We start from the raw sequence: 16444 nt of genomic DNA, 5'->3' as shown, positions 1-16444 counted from the left end.
GAAATGGTACTGGAAAAGAAGCAGGGAAAAGACCTAACTCACAAAGGAGAGAGATTAGAGTGTGGGCCAAGTAATGGATGGTCTTAAGACCCTAACTAGGAATATGTGATCTGAAATATTTTTACTAATTGCAAAGAATACCTGCTTTCGAGTTTTTACAAACTTTCAGGGTTTGTTTATTTCTTGTTGAGATATAATGACATACAACATTATATTAGTTTCAAGTATACAAATCATGATTCGACAGTTGTATATATTGTGAAATGATCACCACAATAAGTCTAGGTAACATCCATCACCATAATAGTTACAGAATTTTTTTCTTGTGGTGACTTTTTTTTTTTTTAAGTAAGCTCTATGCCCAACATGGGGCTTGAACTCATGACCCCAAGATCAAGAGTCACATGCTCTATCGACTGAGCCAGTCAGGCACCCCTTGCTGTGAGAACTTTCAAGATTTAATCTGTTGGCAACTTTCAGATTTCCAGTAAAGTATTATTAACTATAGTTGCCATGCTATACATACGATGTATTCATTTTTCCAAGCTTTTGTTTTTGTTTTAATTTTTTTTTTCAACGTTTATTTATTTTTGGGACAGAGAGAGACAGAGCGTGAACGGGGGAGGGGCAGAGAGAGGGGGAGACACAGAATCGGAAACAGGCTCCAGGCTCTGAGCCATCAGCCTAGAGCCCGATGCGGGGCTCGAACTCACCGACCGCGAGATCGTGACCTGGCTGAAGTCGGACGCTTAACCGACTGCGCCACCCAGGCGCCCCTAAACTTTTGTTTTTAAATTTAGAAAAGCTATGTGATCAATGCACCAGTTACTATAGGAAAAGACCAAAAAAAAAAAAAAAATTGGGACCCACACTCCCTCCCCTTCAGATTCTAAAATCTGAGAAATTAAACATACTCACACGAAGGGACTTAAGAATAACAAGAATAAAAACATATTATCAACTCAGTGCACATTACTACATAATACTTAAAATATTTAATAGGTTATGGAGAGGAAGATGTTAAATGCTAGTACCAGAAAGTAGATAATGCCTCCATAATACGGCCTGCTAACACCACTTATTCAAAGAAGGCTGCACAGGATTAAGATACCCATTTTATAGAGGAAAAACTTATTAGTACTATTTACGCACAAAAATTAATTCCAAAATCATAACTTTGGTTGAAAAAATTATCTAATTTTAATCTGTTTAACCCTAATTATTCAAGTGTCATCTCTGCTGCTTTCTTTGTCAAATTATTGCAGTTCATCCCTCCAACTGATACAAATAACCTGTTTAAGATGAGCTACTCTTAATTTTGTTTCTCAAAGATTCCCTGAATTTGGAGAGGTAAAGGAAATATTTTAAGATCCAGGCCACCACATACATGTAATGCTACAAATAACAACTTGATCATTTCTTCTGCATAAGTACTTGAAAAAGAGATTTTTCTAACAATCCAAGGTAGACTGAACTCAACAAAGTGTCACTTAGACACTATGATCCTTTCAGTTATATCCCAGTGTTCTGGTTCAAATTTCACTTCTAAATCTTTTAAACATTTCCTTCAATTTATCAAATATCCTTCCTCTGGAACCAAATCTTTTCAATACTTTTACTATAAACTCATATATAGATGACTTTGATCATTAGAATTATTAGACACCAGGGTCAATTTTAGTTAAAAAAAAATTATTAGCATTACTCTTTGCTTACAAATCACAAAACTTCATCTTGATATAGAATTTCCTAATGCATTGGAATCTTGTGTAACTATTACAAAAGTTCACAAGCAAGTTCTCCAAACAACAATCAAGAAATTGGGCAAGTCAATTGCAAAATCATAAACTTTATTATAATCAACTTGAGCACTTCACTTGTTTTTCAAGGAATATCAAAAAACACTAAGTGATTTTTTAAAAATAAGTACTATGATGTGAATAGCTGCTTCACATCATGGACAGAACTCATACAAATCCATTCCTACTTGAGATGTGTTCTGTTTATGTGGCTGTCCCAAAAGGTTAATTTCTTACATCTTATGTTTAAATGTTTTTGAATGAATAAAGACTATGTTGTTACATTATTTGTCTACCTTACATGAGCCTAGTCTGAAGGCAAACCCCCTAACTATCCCAAAATTCAATAAAATGCTCGGTCAAGTGAACATTCAATCATAAACCAGCAGAATAAATCATTACAGAGAACAACCATAGCACACTACTCGGTTTTAAAAAAAAAAACAAAAACAAAAACAAAAAACCCAGAGGCGCCGCTGACTTGGCTGAGGGTCAGACTCTTCACGTCGGCTCAGGTCCTGATCCCAGAGTCGTGGCTCAGAGGTAGGATCAGAGTCAGAGTCAGGCTCAGCGCTGGGTGTGTGGCCTGCTTAAGATTCTCTCTCCCTCCCTCTGCCCCTCCCCGCTCGTGCTCTCTTTTTCTAAAATAAATTTTAAAAAAAATTTTTTTAAAGTTTAAGCCCAAAGAAATGAAAAATACAGAAACAAAAAATATAGATAAAAAGCCAGTGCACAACTTCCCCGCAGGTAATTTTCCCAACTTCTCCAATCCGACCTTTCTCTTTCATTTTTAAAATCCTCCAACTGAATGGAACTAGATCCATGTGCTTAGCTCTTAGTGGGAATACTTTTTGCTACAAATGTTCTTCTGCAAAAAGTATTTCTGATTGCTAGAGAGCAAGTTACCGTTTTGCAGAAGCAATACTTATGTTACACATTAAGACTCCAGAAAAGTTTAAGGAGAATTTTTTTTTTTAATTGCAAATGATACGAAATAGGCCGAATCCAAGTAACTAGAGAGAGGTAAGGTTCCAAAAAGCAGAAAGACTTCTGAAATTCTATGTCCTTCTCGTCCACCCTCCCCCCCCGCAAAAAGTCAACAAAATGCTTTCATCGTCAGCACGGGGCCATTATTCAGGTCAAGCGAAAAACTTTACTTTAAAAACACTCATTAGGGGCTAACGAAGGTGGCGTACACCGTGACTGGGGAGGCAGCAAGGTGACTGACTCCCGGCCATGAACCAGGAATGGCTTAAAGGACACAAGCCCCTGGCAGTTCCGGCCAGATTCCTCCCGCACCCAAGTGGCACTTCAGATTTCGCTGAGCTGGGCCAACAACGTATTAAGTATTTAAAACCTCTACAAGTCTAGGCAAGCCAGTAGCTGACTAATGGGGTCAGGGGCGTACGCGGGACGCAGGAGCTTCAGGAAGGACAGGGGACCTGGAAAGGGGAAGGCCCGGCGCTGGTCACCACCCGCCAGGCCCCGGCCCGGAGCAGCGCGAGCCGCCGCAGAGGCGAAGGGGCCGGCGGCGCTGGACTGCACTCACCTGCCCATTCTCCGAGCCCGGGTCCGACCCCTACCTCGTGACTCAAACCCCAGACCCGAAGGGCCGTGAAGAGCGAGCACGAGATGCGCAGGGCCAGGTAGGCCACGGTGCCTGCGCCCACCCAGTACAGGAAGCCAGCGGCAGGAAGAGCGCTCTCCATGGCTTTCAACTAGGCCTTACTACCTTCGTGAATGAAAAAAAACGAATGAATGAATCCAGGAAGAAGCGCCTGCCCGTGACGGTGAGGACGACACTAACAGGCGCTTCTCTTGCGCCTCTTTCGGCCTAAACCCCGCCCACGGCGCCATATCCGTGCCGCCATTGGTGGTCTAGCGTTCCTTCTGTGCTTAGTGCGTCAGCCATTGGCTGATTCCAGTTTCGCTACCCCGCCCATGTCCCCCCTGGCGTGCCCCCGGCCGCGTTTCCGTTCTAAGACTGCTGATCGTTCGCCTGCCAATCAAGCTTCAGCCCCGCCCAGCACGCCACCACGCCCCCAGGATTCCGCCAGAGGGCGGCGTGTCTCACCCCACCAATTCGCCCAGGTCTCTCATTGGCTGCAGCAGTCCTCACGACTACGGAAGACAGCGCTCCGATTGGCCAGTGAGACAGCCTCGTTTGAGCTCGGGATTTAGGAGGGAATGGGGTCTGAGAAGCCACGAGTGAATGGAAAGGTGGTAGTAAGAAGTGGGCGTGGAGTCATGGTTTTATTTTCACCTCTTTATTAAACACTTCTTTTTCTTTGTTAAATGTGCCGTTATTGTTCCCATAAACTTTTCCGAATAAAGGCTTGCATCTCCTGTTTCTATGCCTTCTATCCAGCGCATCTTCCCTCAGGTTACAGGCACTTACTGTGGACCTTCTAAATGCTCCCTTCCGCCCTGAGCATTAAACAGCACAGTTCCCAAGGGCTTGGAGTTCAAAGCAAATAACTACATGGACTCAAACAACTATAATGCACAGTGGCAGAAGAGCTGTAAGATGAATGAAAAATGGAGGAACACAGCTTGATGAATAAGTAGTTTGGGGAAGGGACTCCTTGTTTAACTGGACCGTAAAGGACAATAGAGATTTTTCTTTTATTCTCTTTTTAATTTACATTTTCTGTGAGGAGAGATGGGTGCGAGGGGACACAAAAGTGTGTGGTCCTAGTAGAGATAAGAAAACTACCTCAGCAAAGTTAAGTATAAGAAATTGTGTAATGCAATAAAGAAATTGTGTAATGCAACTCTCGTCGCCCCATCAAGAGTTGTTTCTTTTTCTGGCATGGATTTGAGTTCATGTAAGACACCTACAATTTTTCCTAACCAGTAGAGACTGCTGATTCAAGACTGGAGATTTTCTTTTAAAAAAAAAAAAAAAAAAAAAAAAAAGGCAGGAATTTAAGGGTAATAATTCTGAGGGTCAACGGTTAACTTGAAGTTAAGGTCATAATTTTCTAATATTTAGTTTAAAAGCCTTCTCTCTCCCTGCCCAACCACACCCTCCCACTCTTTTTCTACTCTCTTATAAAAGTATAACCTTAAGGCTGCTACTGTTTTTTATAAACTGTCAACTGAATTCAGCCAAGGGATTTGAGCAGGCACATTTTATATTAATTGAATTTGATATCTTTGGCTGAGGCTGCCTGTCCAATTCAGTGAAATCCCACCATTCCTCCCCCTCAGCCTCTCCCTTTTGCCAAAGTCTTCATGTGCCATATAGCCGCAAATGTATATATCCTGATTCATCATGGCTCATCTGCTAAGGGCCCTCCAAATATTCATGCTCCTTAGAATAGGGCAGAAGGGGGGCACCTGGGCAGATCAGTAGGTTTCAACTCGAGTCATGATCTCACAGTCTGTGAGGTGGAGCCCTGAGTCCAGCCCCACCTTGGGCTCCACGCTGGAGTCTCTCTCCTTCTATCAAAATAAATAAACTTAAAAATTTTGTATTAAAAAATAGAATAGGGCATTAGGAGGGAAAGAGAGGTATAAACTAATAATACAGGGGCACATGGCTGGCTCAGTAGGAAGAGCGTGTGACTGTTTTTTTTTTTTTTTAATGTTTATTTTTGAGAGACAGTGAGCGTGGGGGAGGGGCAGAAAGGGAGGGAGACACAGAATCCAAAGCAGGCTCCAGGTTCCTAGCTGTCAGTCAGCACAGAGCCCGACACGGGGCTAGAACTCACAAACCATGAGATCATAACCTGAGCTGAAGTCGGATGCTTCACCGGCTGAGCCCCCCGGGCGCGCCATGAGAGTGTGTGACTCTTGATCTCAGGGTTGTAAGTTTGAGCCCCACATTGGGTATAGAGATTATTTTAAAATCTTAAAAAAAATAAACTGACAATGTGTATTTTTGATGCATTTGTATGTCTGTCTATGACCCCCACTAGAACTTAAAATTATTGCGAACACGATGTTGTGAATCCATAGAATGTAGAACAGTGCCTGGATCCTAGAGACACTCTAGGATGTGTCAAATAAATGGAAGTGAAGATGCATTCATTCAACAAATATTATGTCCTTATGTACCGGAAACTGAGCTAGGTACTGGATATACAATAGTGAGCAAATGGTCAATTGTTAGTCCTCATCCTGCTCTACCATTCAACAATGGGTAACCACTGTTATCCTCAACAGCTGATCCTTCCCAGAATCCTTAAGTGGCCCCTCATCATGCTGGCCTCTATATGATGCAGTGCCCTTGGGCTCAGACCCCAGGTCTCTTTATTTCTCTCCGCAGTCTCCCTACATGATTTTATCCCATCCCTTGGTTTTAAATATCAACTGTAAGTTGATGAATTCCTAATGTCTCTAGGCAGGCTCAACTTCTACTCAGAGGTGTATATAAACATGTAATCTCTACCTGCCTACTCATCATCTTCATTCAGATGTAAAATAAAAATAGACACCTCATGGGGCGCCTGGGTAGCGCAGTCGGTTAAGTGTCCGACTTCAGCCAGGTCACGATCTCGCGGTCCGTGAGTTCGAGCCCCGCGTCAGGCTCTGGGCTGATTGCTCGGAGCCTGGAGCCTGTTTCTGATTCTGTGTCTCCTTCTCTCTCTGCCCCTCCCCCGTTCATGCTCTGTCTCTCTCTGTCCCCCAAAAAATAAATAAACGTTGAAAAAAAAATTAAAAAAAAAAATAGACACCTCAGGGGCGCCTGATTGGCTCAGTTGGTTAAGCATCCAACTTCAGCTCAGGTCATGATCTCACAGTTTCTGAGTTCAAGCCCTGTGTTGGGCTCTGTGCTGACAGCTGAGAGCCTGAAGCCTGCTTCGGATTCTGTGTCTCTCTCTCTCCGCCCCTCCCCTGCCCACTCTCTGTCTCTCTCTCTCTCTCTCTCTCTCAAAAATAAATAAACATTGAAAAAAAATTTTTGAAAATAAACATCTCAAGGGAAACGTGTTCATTTTTTTTTTCAACATTTATTTATTTTTGGGACAGAGAGAGACAGAGCGTGAACAGGGGAGGGGCAGAGAGAGAGGGAGACACAGAATCGGAAACAGGCTCCAGGCTCCGAGCCATCAGCCCAGAGCCTGACGCGGGGCTCGAACTCACGGACCGCGAGATCGTGACCTGGCTGAAGTCGGACGCTTAACCGACTACACCACCCAGGCGCCCCTCAAGGGAAACGTGTTCAAAGCGGAATCCATCCCCATCAAACACACACACACACACACACACACACACACACACACACACCTCGTCTTTTCTTCCAATCTGTTAAAGGCACCACTATTTACTGGCTTTCTAAGGTGTAAAACCTGGGGGTCAACCTAGATTTTTTTTCTTTGCATTTCATTCCCATCTTCAATTCTTCAACAAGTCTTGTTCACACTATCTCCAAAATATATCTTGACTGATCACTACTCCCCACTTCTGCTACTAACAACCTAATCCAAACGACAAGCATTTCTTGCCTGGAATATGGGAATAGCCTCCTCCTAACTGGTCTCCCTGAATCTGTTGTGGGGTTTGTTCTCTGTGCAACTTGAGTGGATTTTTTCCCCCAGTAGATTAGATATCATTTCTTCTGCTCAAATCCCTTCAATGACTTTATAAATCAGATTAAAAACAAAATCCTCCAAGACTCATTTCTCTGCCCTCACCTCTCCAGCAGCATCGATCACGTTCTCCTGTGTTCACTTGATTCCAGCCACACCTCTTGCATTTCCTCAAATAAGTCAAGTTCACTGCAGTCTCAGAGCAGTTCTATTTCCTGTTCTCTTCCCAGAACCTCTTACCCTCTATCTCCTAAAGCTCACTTCTTTATATTATTTGGGCTTCTGTTCACACGATCTCCCACTTAAAGTGGTTTTCTCTGATGGACCTACATGAATAGACCAAATAGCCTCCTCTCCTTTGCCCCCTCACTACTTATCTTTTTACCCTAATTTATTTTCCTTATAACACTTAATGCTTTCAAAGTGTTTGATTACTTGGGTTTTGTCCATCTTCCCAGTAACGTAAGATCGTGAAGACAATAACCTTTTCTTGTTCACCACTGTAAGTTCACCTAAGATGTGCATCTAAGAGTAACTGACACTTGGTAGGTATGCAATAAATACCCATGGAGTGAATGAATGACGAATAAATGAAAATAGCTGGAGAGGCAGACATTAAGTACATTTCCAATTGATTATATGATAAAAATTGTAATGAGTATAAAGAAGAAAAGAATAGGGCTTAAGGAAAGAGGATAAAGGGAGGACCTAATTTTCATGGGAAGAGAAGACTGCCCAGAAAGGTCTAAGGAAGTGACTTTTGAGCTGGGATCTAAGGTTAAGTAGAAATAAACTTGGCAGAGGAAGGCCGGGTAGAGGAAAGGAGAGAGCAACAAATACCCACTAAGGGTTTGGTTGTGATTTTGAAGAACACACACATGTGCCTCCAGGACCGACCACAGCAACTGACATAAAAATAAACAGACAATAAAAAATAATTGTTGATTTTGGATTTTTTTTAATAAACAAGGACAGGTACCATAGAAATTGACTTTTGGGGCACCTGGCTTGCTCAATAAGTTAGGTGTCCAACTTGAGCTCGGGTCATGATCTCACAGTTGGTGAGTTCGAGCCCCATGTCGGGCTCTGTGCTGACAGCTCAGGGTCTGGAGCCTGCTTTGGATTCTATGTCTCCCTTGCTCTCTGCCTCTCCACTGCTCACACTCTGTCTGTCTCTCTCTCAAAAATAAATTTAAAAAAGAAAAAAAAAGTAAAAAAAGAAATTGACTTTCTACTGTTGTTAGAATTCATATTGAGTATGGTATTTTTACTGAGGAAATGTTGAAGACTGAAACCACCTCATTTTGGTAGCCATTTTTTTTCCTATAATGTCTGAGCAGGAATAATCTTTATTAAAAATGCACACATTTATTCTGATTACCTCAGCCTTTTATGAATATTAACTATTTTATTGACTAGAAGAACAGTAGCACCACAGACTGAAATGATCTATGCCAGAGTAAGCCCTTTGGGTTCCAGATGGTTATAGACTTTTGGAATTGAACAGCAGTCCTTTGTCTATGGATAAATTTTATGAACCACTTAAAAACTCTAATGCATACAGGAACCCTTAGTGATGGTCTACTCCTATTCAGCAGTATTCTATGCTAAAATTTAATGTACAGACCAGGGTTTCCAGAGATTTGCAGAGCCATCCTAACCAAACATAGGAAACCATTAATAACTTTCCAAAGAGGAAGGAGTACTATAAAACTTCAGGCGTTGGTGTCAGATAAACCTGGGACCAGATCCCAACTCCACCTCTTATTGGCTGTATGATCTTGTACAGATTTAGCTATTAAGCATTAAAATTTTACAACAGTAAAATGGGACAAGACCATATAAGCACTTAGCAGTGATTGGCAGAGAGGCATTAAGTGTTCAGTGGGGTAGGTACTATTCTTACCCCATTTAACAAATGAGGAAAATGAGGCTTAAAACATTTCAGTAACTTTCGTATGGACATATAGAGAGTAAATGGCAGAATTGGGATTTCAGCTAAAAAGGTGTGGTTATGAAATTGTGTCTCAATAACTAGCTCAGAGAAGGCAACATAAAAAAAATGATTAACAGAGAGTAGAAGAGTTTCTAGAAATAATTGGCCATTTTACAAGTAACATACTCAGACACAACCACATTAAATTTCAGTCTCATTTATTTCAAAGACTTAGAGTTCAGAACAGTCTTTAATCTGGAGAAAATGTGAATCAACAACATTGAATCATATTAGTATACAGATGGTCCCATTTAATTTTAAATTCATTTTCAGTATTTCTGTAAATTGAGTTTCAGATCAAATTTTCATGATGAAATCAGGAGTAGTTCAATACAATGAAAGAAAATTCCATAATTAGGGAATTTCATAGAAGCTAGGAATTTTTAAGAATACCATGACAACAAAGCTGAATCCTTCATTTGGCCATGTAATAAAACTTACGTATTTTTAACAGTTCTGTCTTCTTCTATTTCATCTTCATTTAAGCATAGCTCAAAACATTGCACTTAATCTCTCCTTTAAATTCAGGTGAGAAGGTGTTCAATCCTAGAATTAAAAAAAAAAAGTGCATGATGAACTAACACATTTAAAAGAAACTGAATTTTGGGGGCACCTGGGTATCTCAGTTGATTGGATGACCGACTTCAGCCTAAGTCATGATCTCCCCATTCCCAAGTTCAAGCCCTGCGTCGGGCTCTGTGCTGACAGCTCAGAGCCTAGAGCCTGTTTCAGATTCTGTGTCTCCCTCTCTCTCTCTCTCTCTCTCTCTCTCTCTCTCTCTCTGCCCTTCCCCCCATTCGTATTGTCTTGCTGTCTCAAAAATAAATAAACATTAAAATTTTGATAAAAGAAACTAAATTTTTTGGCATGAGAAATTGGGAGATTTCCAACAGGTTAATATTTAATTTCTTTAAAAAATAATATTACCATAAGACATGCACATTCACATTTATTGTGCCGCAATACTGCATTAGCATTTTCAAACTTGACTTCACATACATTATTATCCCATTCGAATGTCATGGTAGCACTGCCATTTTTCCAACAAGGAAAAAAAACACATGAAGATGAACTCTTGCCTAAAAAAACTAAAGCCAGTCATTTTGAAACAAGTGATTACAACATATGTTTTAATGTTATTTTTTAGTTTCAAAAGCTCACAGAAGTATATAAAGTGAAAAAGTAGCCCACTCCATTTCTGATCCCCACAGATGGCACCTGGCAACTTGGAGTGCATTCTTCCATTTCTTTTTCTATGTAAATATAAAGCTATATGATATATACAACATGCACACACTTTTTAAAAATTTTTTAAGTTTATTTTGAGCGAGAGAGAGAGCATGAGCAGAGAAAGGGCAGAGAGAGAGAGAGAGAGAGAGAGAATCCCAAGTGAACTCTCTACTCTCAGCACAGAGCCTGACATGGGGTTCAAATTCACAAATGGTGAGATCATGACCTGAGCCCAAATCAAGAGTCAGATGCTTAACCAATTGAGCCACCTACATGCCCCTGCACACACGTTTTTTAAAGTAAAAACTGTGATCATACAAACATACTCCAACAACTTTCTTTCTCCACTCAATATACCATCAAAACTACCATGGTGAGTGGTGCCTAGCTGGCTCAGGCATAAAAGCATGTGACTTTTTTTTTTTTTAATGTTTATTTATTTATTTTTAGAGAGAGAAAGTGTGAGCAGGGGGAGGCAGAAAGAGAGAGAGAGAGACAGAGCGAATTCCAAGCAGGCTCCGCACTGTCAGCGCAGAGCCCAATAGAACCCAGAAGAGCCCTACGCAGGGCTCGATCTCATGAATTGTGAGATGATGACCTGAGCCAAACTCAAGCATCTGAGGCTTAACCCACTGAGCCACCCAGTTGTCCTATAAGCATGCAACTCTTGTTCTTGGAGTTGTGAGTTCCATCCCCACATTGGGTGTAGAGATTACTTAAATAAATACACTTAAAAAAAATACCATGGTAAAAACTTGACATATCAATATTGTGCATTAACTGGATTTCTTTATTGCACCAACAGATCTATTAATCACTCCAACAACCTTACCCCCTCTTTCACTTAAAATAAATTAGTGCCATGGTGAACAAATCAATTCAAAATTAAGTGAAAAGGAAAATAAACAATATACTTCATCAATATCATACTTTCAGCCAAAAATAACATAACATTAGACGGTAATACAAGCAAACTAAAGCAAAGAACATTAGGGAATTTCAGGGGAAGTTTTTCTTCCTCTGAATTCTTACTTTGCAATGGACTCAGGATTTGCTCTCTTTACTCATGTTTTTTCTAAAATTTCTAGCTACTTTAATATTTATTACTTTTGCCTAGTTTTCTTTCTTCCTCTTATGATATTTGTAAATATATTTGACACAGGGGCGCCTGGCTGGCCCTGTCAGTAGAGCATGCAACTTTTGATCTTGGGGTCATGAGTTCAAGTCCCACATTGGGTGCAGAGATTACATACTTGATACATGCAAAAGATTACATGAAATACATAAGTTAGTTATAAATCATAATATAATGAAAAACTATAAACTCACCATCCAACTCAAGAACCAAAAAACTAAGAACATATATAGACATATACATACATGTAAATAATTTATCACAAAATTATATGAATTAATAATATATTGTTCGCTTTTGCTGATTTTTGAGATCTATTGAAAACCATAATACAGTAGGGTACGCAATCTTGATATCCCCTCCAGGACCAAGACATTTATCTGCAGAGTTCTGGTTGTTGAATTCCAGTTGTGTTCCTCTATGGAATTGTTCTTGGCTGAAGGGAGCTTCTTTTCCCCTTTCACATGGGCAGACTGCATCCAATGCCTAGTTAAAGCAGAAATACAAATTCCTGGCCCACTTATCCCAACTATGGACATCTGTGAGGCCATCCTACCTTCAGAGCCCTGTGTGGCATCATCCCAGGCTTCTGTTACTCCTGCGTCACAGTTCAACTTCTCCCTCAGCTTAATCCCAATTCCCTTCCTCCCTTACTGATGCTGTTTCCCAGAGTACTCCATAAATAAATCCCCTGCAAGCAAATCTCAGTCTCAGAGTCTGTTTCCTGGGAAACCTGACTATATGGGTTTGTGTCCCCCAAAAGATATGCTGAAATCCTAACTCCCCTCACCCCCACCTATGAATGTGGTCTTATTTGGAAATAGGGTCTTGGCGGATGTAATCAAATTAAGATAAGGTGAGACTAAATTAGGGTGGGCCTTAAATCCAATGACTGTATCCTTATGTGGACAGGGAGATTAGGAGTTACACAGAGAGACAGAGGAAAGAAGGTCCTATGAGCTGGAGAATGTAGTGGTATAGCCACAAACTGAAAAATGTTAAGGATTGCCAACAACCACCAGAAAACAGAAGAGGCAAGGAAGAATTCTTCCCTAGAGCCTTCAGAAGGAGTATGACCCTACCCATACCTTGATTTTAGACTTCTAGCCAACAGACTGAGAGAGAATTAATTTTTATTCTTTAAAGCCACCTAGTTTATCAATCTGCATTGTAGCCCTAAAGAAACTCATCTATAGACCTATGAACTGTACTTGGGTAGTCGTCTGGGACTTGCTTTTTTTTTTTTTTTTTAATTTTTTTTTTCAACGTTTATTTATTTTTGGGACAGAGAGAGACAGAGCATGAACGGGGGAGGGGCAGAGAGAGAGGGAGACACAGAATCGGAAACAGGCTCCAGGCTCCGAGCCATCAGCCCAGAGCCTGACGCGGGGCTCGAACTCACGGACCGCGAGATCGTGACCTGGCTGAAGTCGGACGCTTAACCGACTGCGCCACCCAGGCGCCCCTGGGACTTGCTTTTTTACTCAACATCACGTTTCTAAGAATTATCCATGTTGTTTACTATAGCTGTAGTTCTCGATTTCTTTTTTCTTCCATGTCAGTGGCAGCATCTCATCAGAGACATATTGATAACATATACATGAAAAACTATTCTTTCTAAAATGATTATGCTCCTGTTTCAGGGTCCAGTCTTTTTGTTTGTGTTCATTTTATTTATTTCCATTTTTTGAAATAATTTCTATATAAGTTTTAATATTCATTACATAACTACCTTTGTATGTGTAAGTGTGTGTTAGGCAAAACATCGATACTCCCCACACTTAAGGAGATCCACATCCTAACTACTGGAACCTGTGAATGCTACTTTATAGGACAACGTATTGTGATGATATGACTAAGTTAAGGACCTCGAGATGGGGAGATTTTCCAGGTGAGCTTAACCTAAGAACATGGGTTCTTAAAATTGGAGAACGTGTCACAACTTTGGTCAGAAAAGGAGATACAGCCATGGGAGAATGGTCAGAGACCTGCAGTGATGCTGGCTGGAAGAAAGAGGAAGGGGTCAGTGACCCAGAGAATGTGGGCAGCCTCTAGAAGCTGAAAAGAAGCAAGGAGACAAACTCTTCCCTACAATCTCTGAAAGGAACGTTTTAACTTTAGTCCAGTGAGTTCTTTCTGGTAATCCTAACCTAAAGAATTGTCAGATATTAAGTGTGTGTTGCTTTAAGTCACTAATTTGTGGGAATTTGTAACAGCAACAATAGAAAACTAATACTGTGCATGGATATATCCTAAGGAAGCGTACCTGACTCTGGCCCCTGCCCTCTCTTGTTACTGAGCTCAAAGCCATAAGGGCCTACCCTATGGTCTTCAAAAGTACCAAAGTTCATCTTATGGCATCCATACTTAAAGCTCCATAAAGGTCTATTTTTTTCATTCACCAATGTAGTCCTGATAAATGTACAGTAGGCTCTCAATAAGCATTCATTAAGTGAACCAATGGATTATTGGGTTTTGGTTTTGTTTGGTTTTGTTTTGTTTTGTTGAGAGAGAGAGAGAGAGAGAGGTGTGCGAGGGGGGTAGAGGGGCAGAGGGAGGGAGAGAGAGAGAGAGAGAGAGAGAGAGAGAGAGAGAGAGAGAATCTTAAGCACACTCTACACTTAGCATGGAGCCTGAAACAGGGCTTGGTCCCACAACCTTGGGATCATGAATTGAGCTGAAATTGAGAGTTGGACACTCAATGGACTGAGCCGCCCAGGCACCCCTGAATGGATTACTGTCGAAGAAAAGAGTAAATATTAGTGGCAGGGAGCAATAACTTCCAGTTGAAAAAATCAGTCACCACTTAAAAAACTATATAGCTTGGGGTGCCTGGGTGGTTCAGTCGGTTAAGCATCTGACTTCAACTCAGGACATGATCTTGCAGATCACTAGTTCAAGCCCTGCATCGGGCTCTGTGCTGACAGCTCAGAGTCTGGAGCCTGCTTCGGATTCAGTGTCTCCCTCTCTCTCTTTCTGCCTGCCCCCTGCTCATGCTCTGTCTGTCTCTCTCAAAATAATAATAATAATAATTAAAAATTTTTAAACTATATAGCTTGTCTGTTGGCTCTATTTTTCTCTTCAGTTATAACTCATGGAGTTTTCCTATATAGAACCAAGAACCGAAATTGTGAAACAATGGAAAGAGCCACGTTTTATTGTCCCAGCTGCCCGAAACTAGTTTGTTTGCTGTCCGCAGTGGGAAAAGCAAGCTGTTAAAAGTAGTGAACTATCAGTTACTATTTGTCATCCCAGGTAGGCCAGGTAGTAAGTCTCCAACTTCATTGCCACCTCTTACTCAAGAATGATGGCATCTTTGGAAAACTACCTCATGTTACCCAGTTTATATATAGGACGTGGAAAAAAATCAGAAGGCCTGTTACACTTCTCTGAGATAGATATCATTAGTGGCCTATGCTCACTTTATCTATAGAGGGGATCTAAACAGATTTCCCTGTCTCTAGTGCCCTTCTAGTTTTCTTTATTTTGCATTATGAGAATTTTAATAAACTTCCTCAAATCTTCTTTGAAACAAGGTAAAAAGGTGGAGAAATAAGCGGCCTGCCTTTCCTAACACCCCAGTATTGAGGGAACTGAGGGAGAAGCATGCCTAGTGGCTGTAGGGCTAAAGCACTAGCTGGACTGCTGTGTAAGAGCAGTAGGGAGGGGAGGGAGGTGACGCCTCAGGCAGCTGCTGGCTGCATGCAACCACAAAACCTCCTTGGTGTACAATGAACTACTTTTATTTCTCACTCCCAAGTCCGTGGGTAGACTAGGGTTTGGCTGATACAGGCTGGCATCAGCTGGGGTTTGCTCCCAGCCATGGGCTGGGCTTACGTCTGCTCTGTTTCTCAATCATCTGGGATCACCCAGGTCAGAAAATAACTCTGGAGAACTCATTATCATATATATTGCAAAATATTTCATCAACAGAATCTTCTTTTCCAGTAGTAGAAGGAAAAAAACAAGCCCTTAGTTGTGTGACCTTGGATAATTCTGGTATTTAGTAAGCTCACATGTAAAACGGGAATGACAAATCATGCCCACCCTTCAGAGAAGGTAGAGATGACAACCAAGAAATCCCTAGGGACCTACTGGATTTATCTGTCTACTAGTGAGTGGTAAATGGACTATTGCTTTACCTCATCCTTGTCAATAGTAGTTATTGTTAAACTTTTTTCTCTGTCAATTCTACAAGTGAAAAAAAAAGTTATCTCATTTCCAAATGTGTTTTCCACCACCACCAAGAAATTAAGTGAACTCAATTTGGATGCTATGTGGTGATGGCATTAGGTCCCAGGAGACCACTCCCCATTCAGATACCAGTTCCAAGTCCAGGTTGTCCCCTGTGCTTCTGACCAACTGGCTGTAACTGGAGGTTCCCAAGACTCCCTCCTGGGGTTCTATTAATTTGTAGAACAGCTCACAGAACTCAGGAAAACAGTTTATTTACTAGGTTACCAGTTTATTAGGAAAGGATATAAGTCAGGAACAGCCAGGTGGAAAACACACATAGGGGAAGATAAGATATGTGGGAAGGGACGTGGTGCTTCAGTGCCCTCTCTAGACATGCCACCCTCCCAGCACATCCACATGGTCAGCAACCTGGAAGATCCCTGAACCCCATACTATTGGGTTTCTTATGAAATTTTCATTACTTAGGCACAATTGGTTAAACCATTGGCCATTGGCAATTGATTCAACCTCCAGCCCGTCTTCTCTCCAGAGGTAGGGTGAGGGATGGGAC

At 41.3% G+C, this 16444-nt stretch overlaps 1 protein-coding gene across 1 annotated transcript in view; it reads right to left on the bottom strand.

The window, feature by feature from the left end:
* Window positions 1-3646, bottom strand: part of HSD17B12 (hydroxysteroid 17-beta dehydrogenase 12) — a 167597-nt gene extending 163951 nt beyond the window's left edge. The window contains exon 1 of the mRNA XM_003993185.5: window positions 3349-3646. Coding sequence (XP_003993234.2) covers window positions 3349-3508 — 160 coding nt within the window. The 5' untranslated portion in view covers window positions 3509-3646. The remainder of the gene's footprint in view (window positions 1-3348) is intronic.
* Window positions 3647-16444: the final 12798 nt, after the last annotated feature.

The sequence above is a fragment of the Felis catus genome, chromosome D1, assembly GCF_018350175.1.
Source record: "Felis catus isolate Fca126 chromosome D1, F.catus_Fca126_mat1.0, whole genome shotgun sequence".
NCBI classification, from domain to species: Eukaryota; Metazoa; Chordata; class Mammalia; order Carnivora; family Felidae; genus Felis; species Felis catus.
The sequence above is the reverse complement of the archived record's forward strand: the minus strand, read 5'-3'. Positions and strand labels throughout refer to the sequence as shown.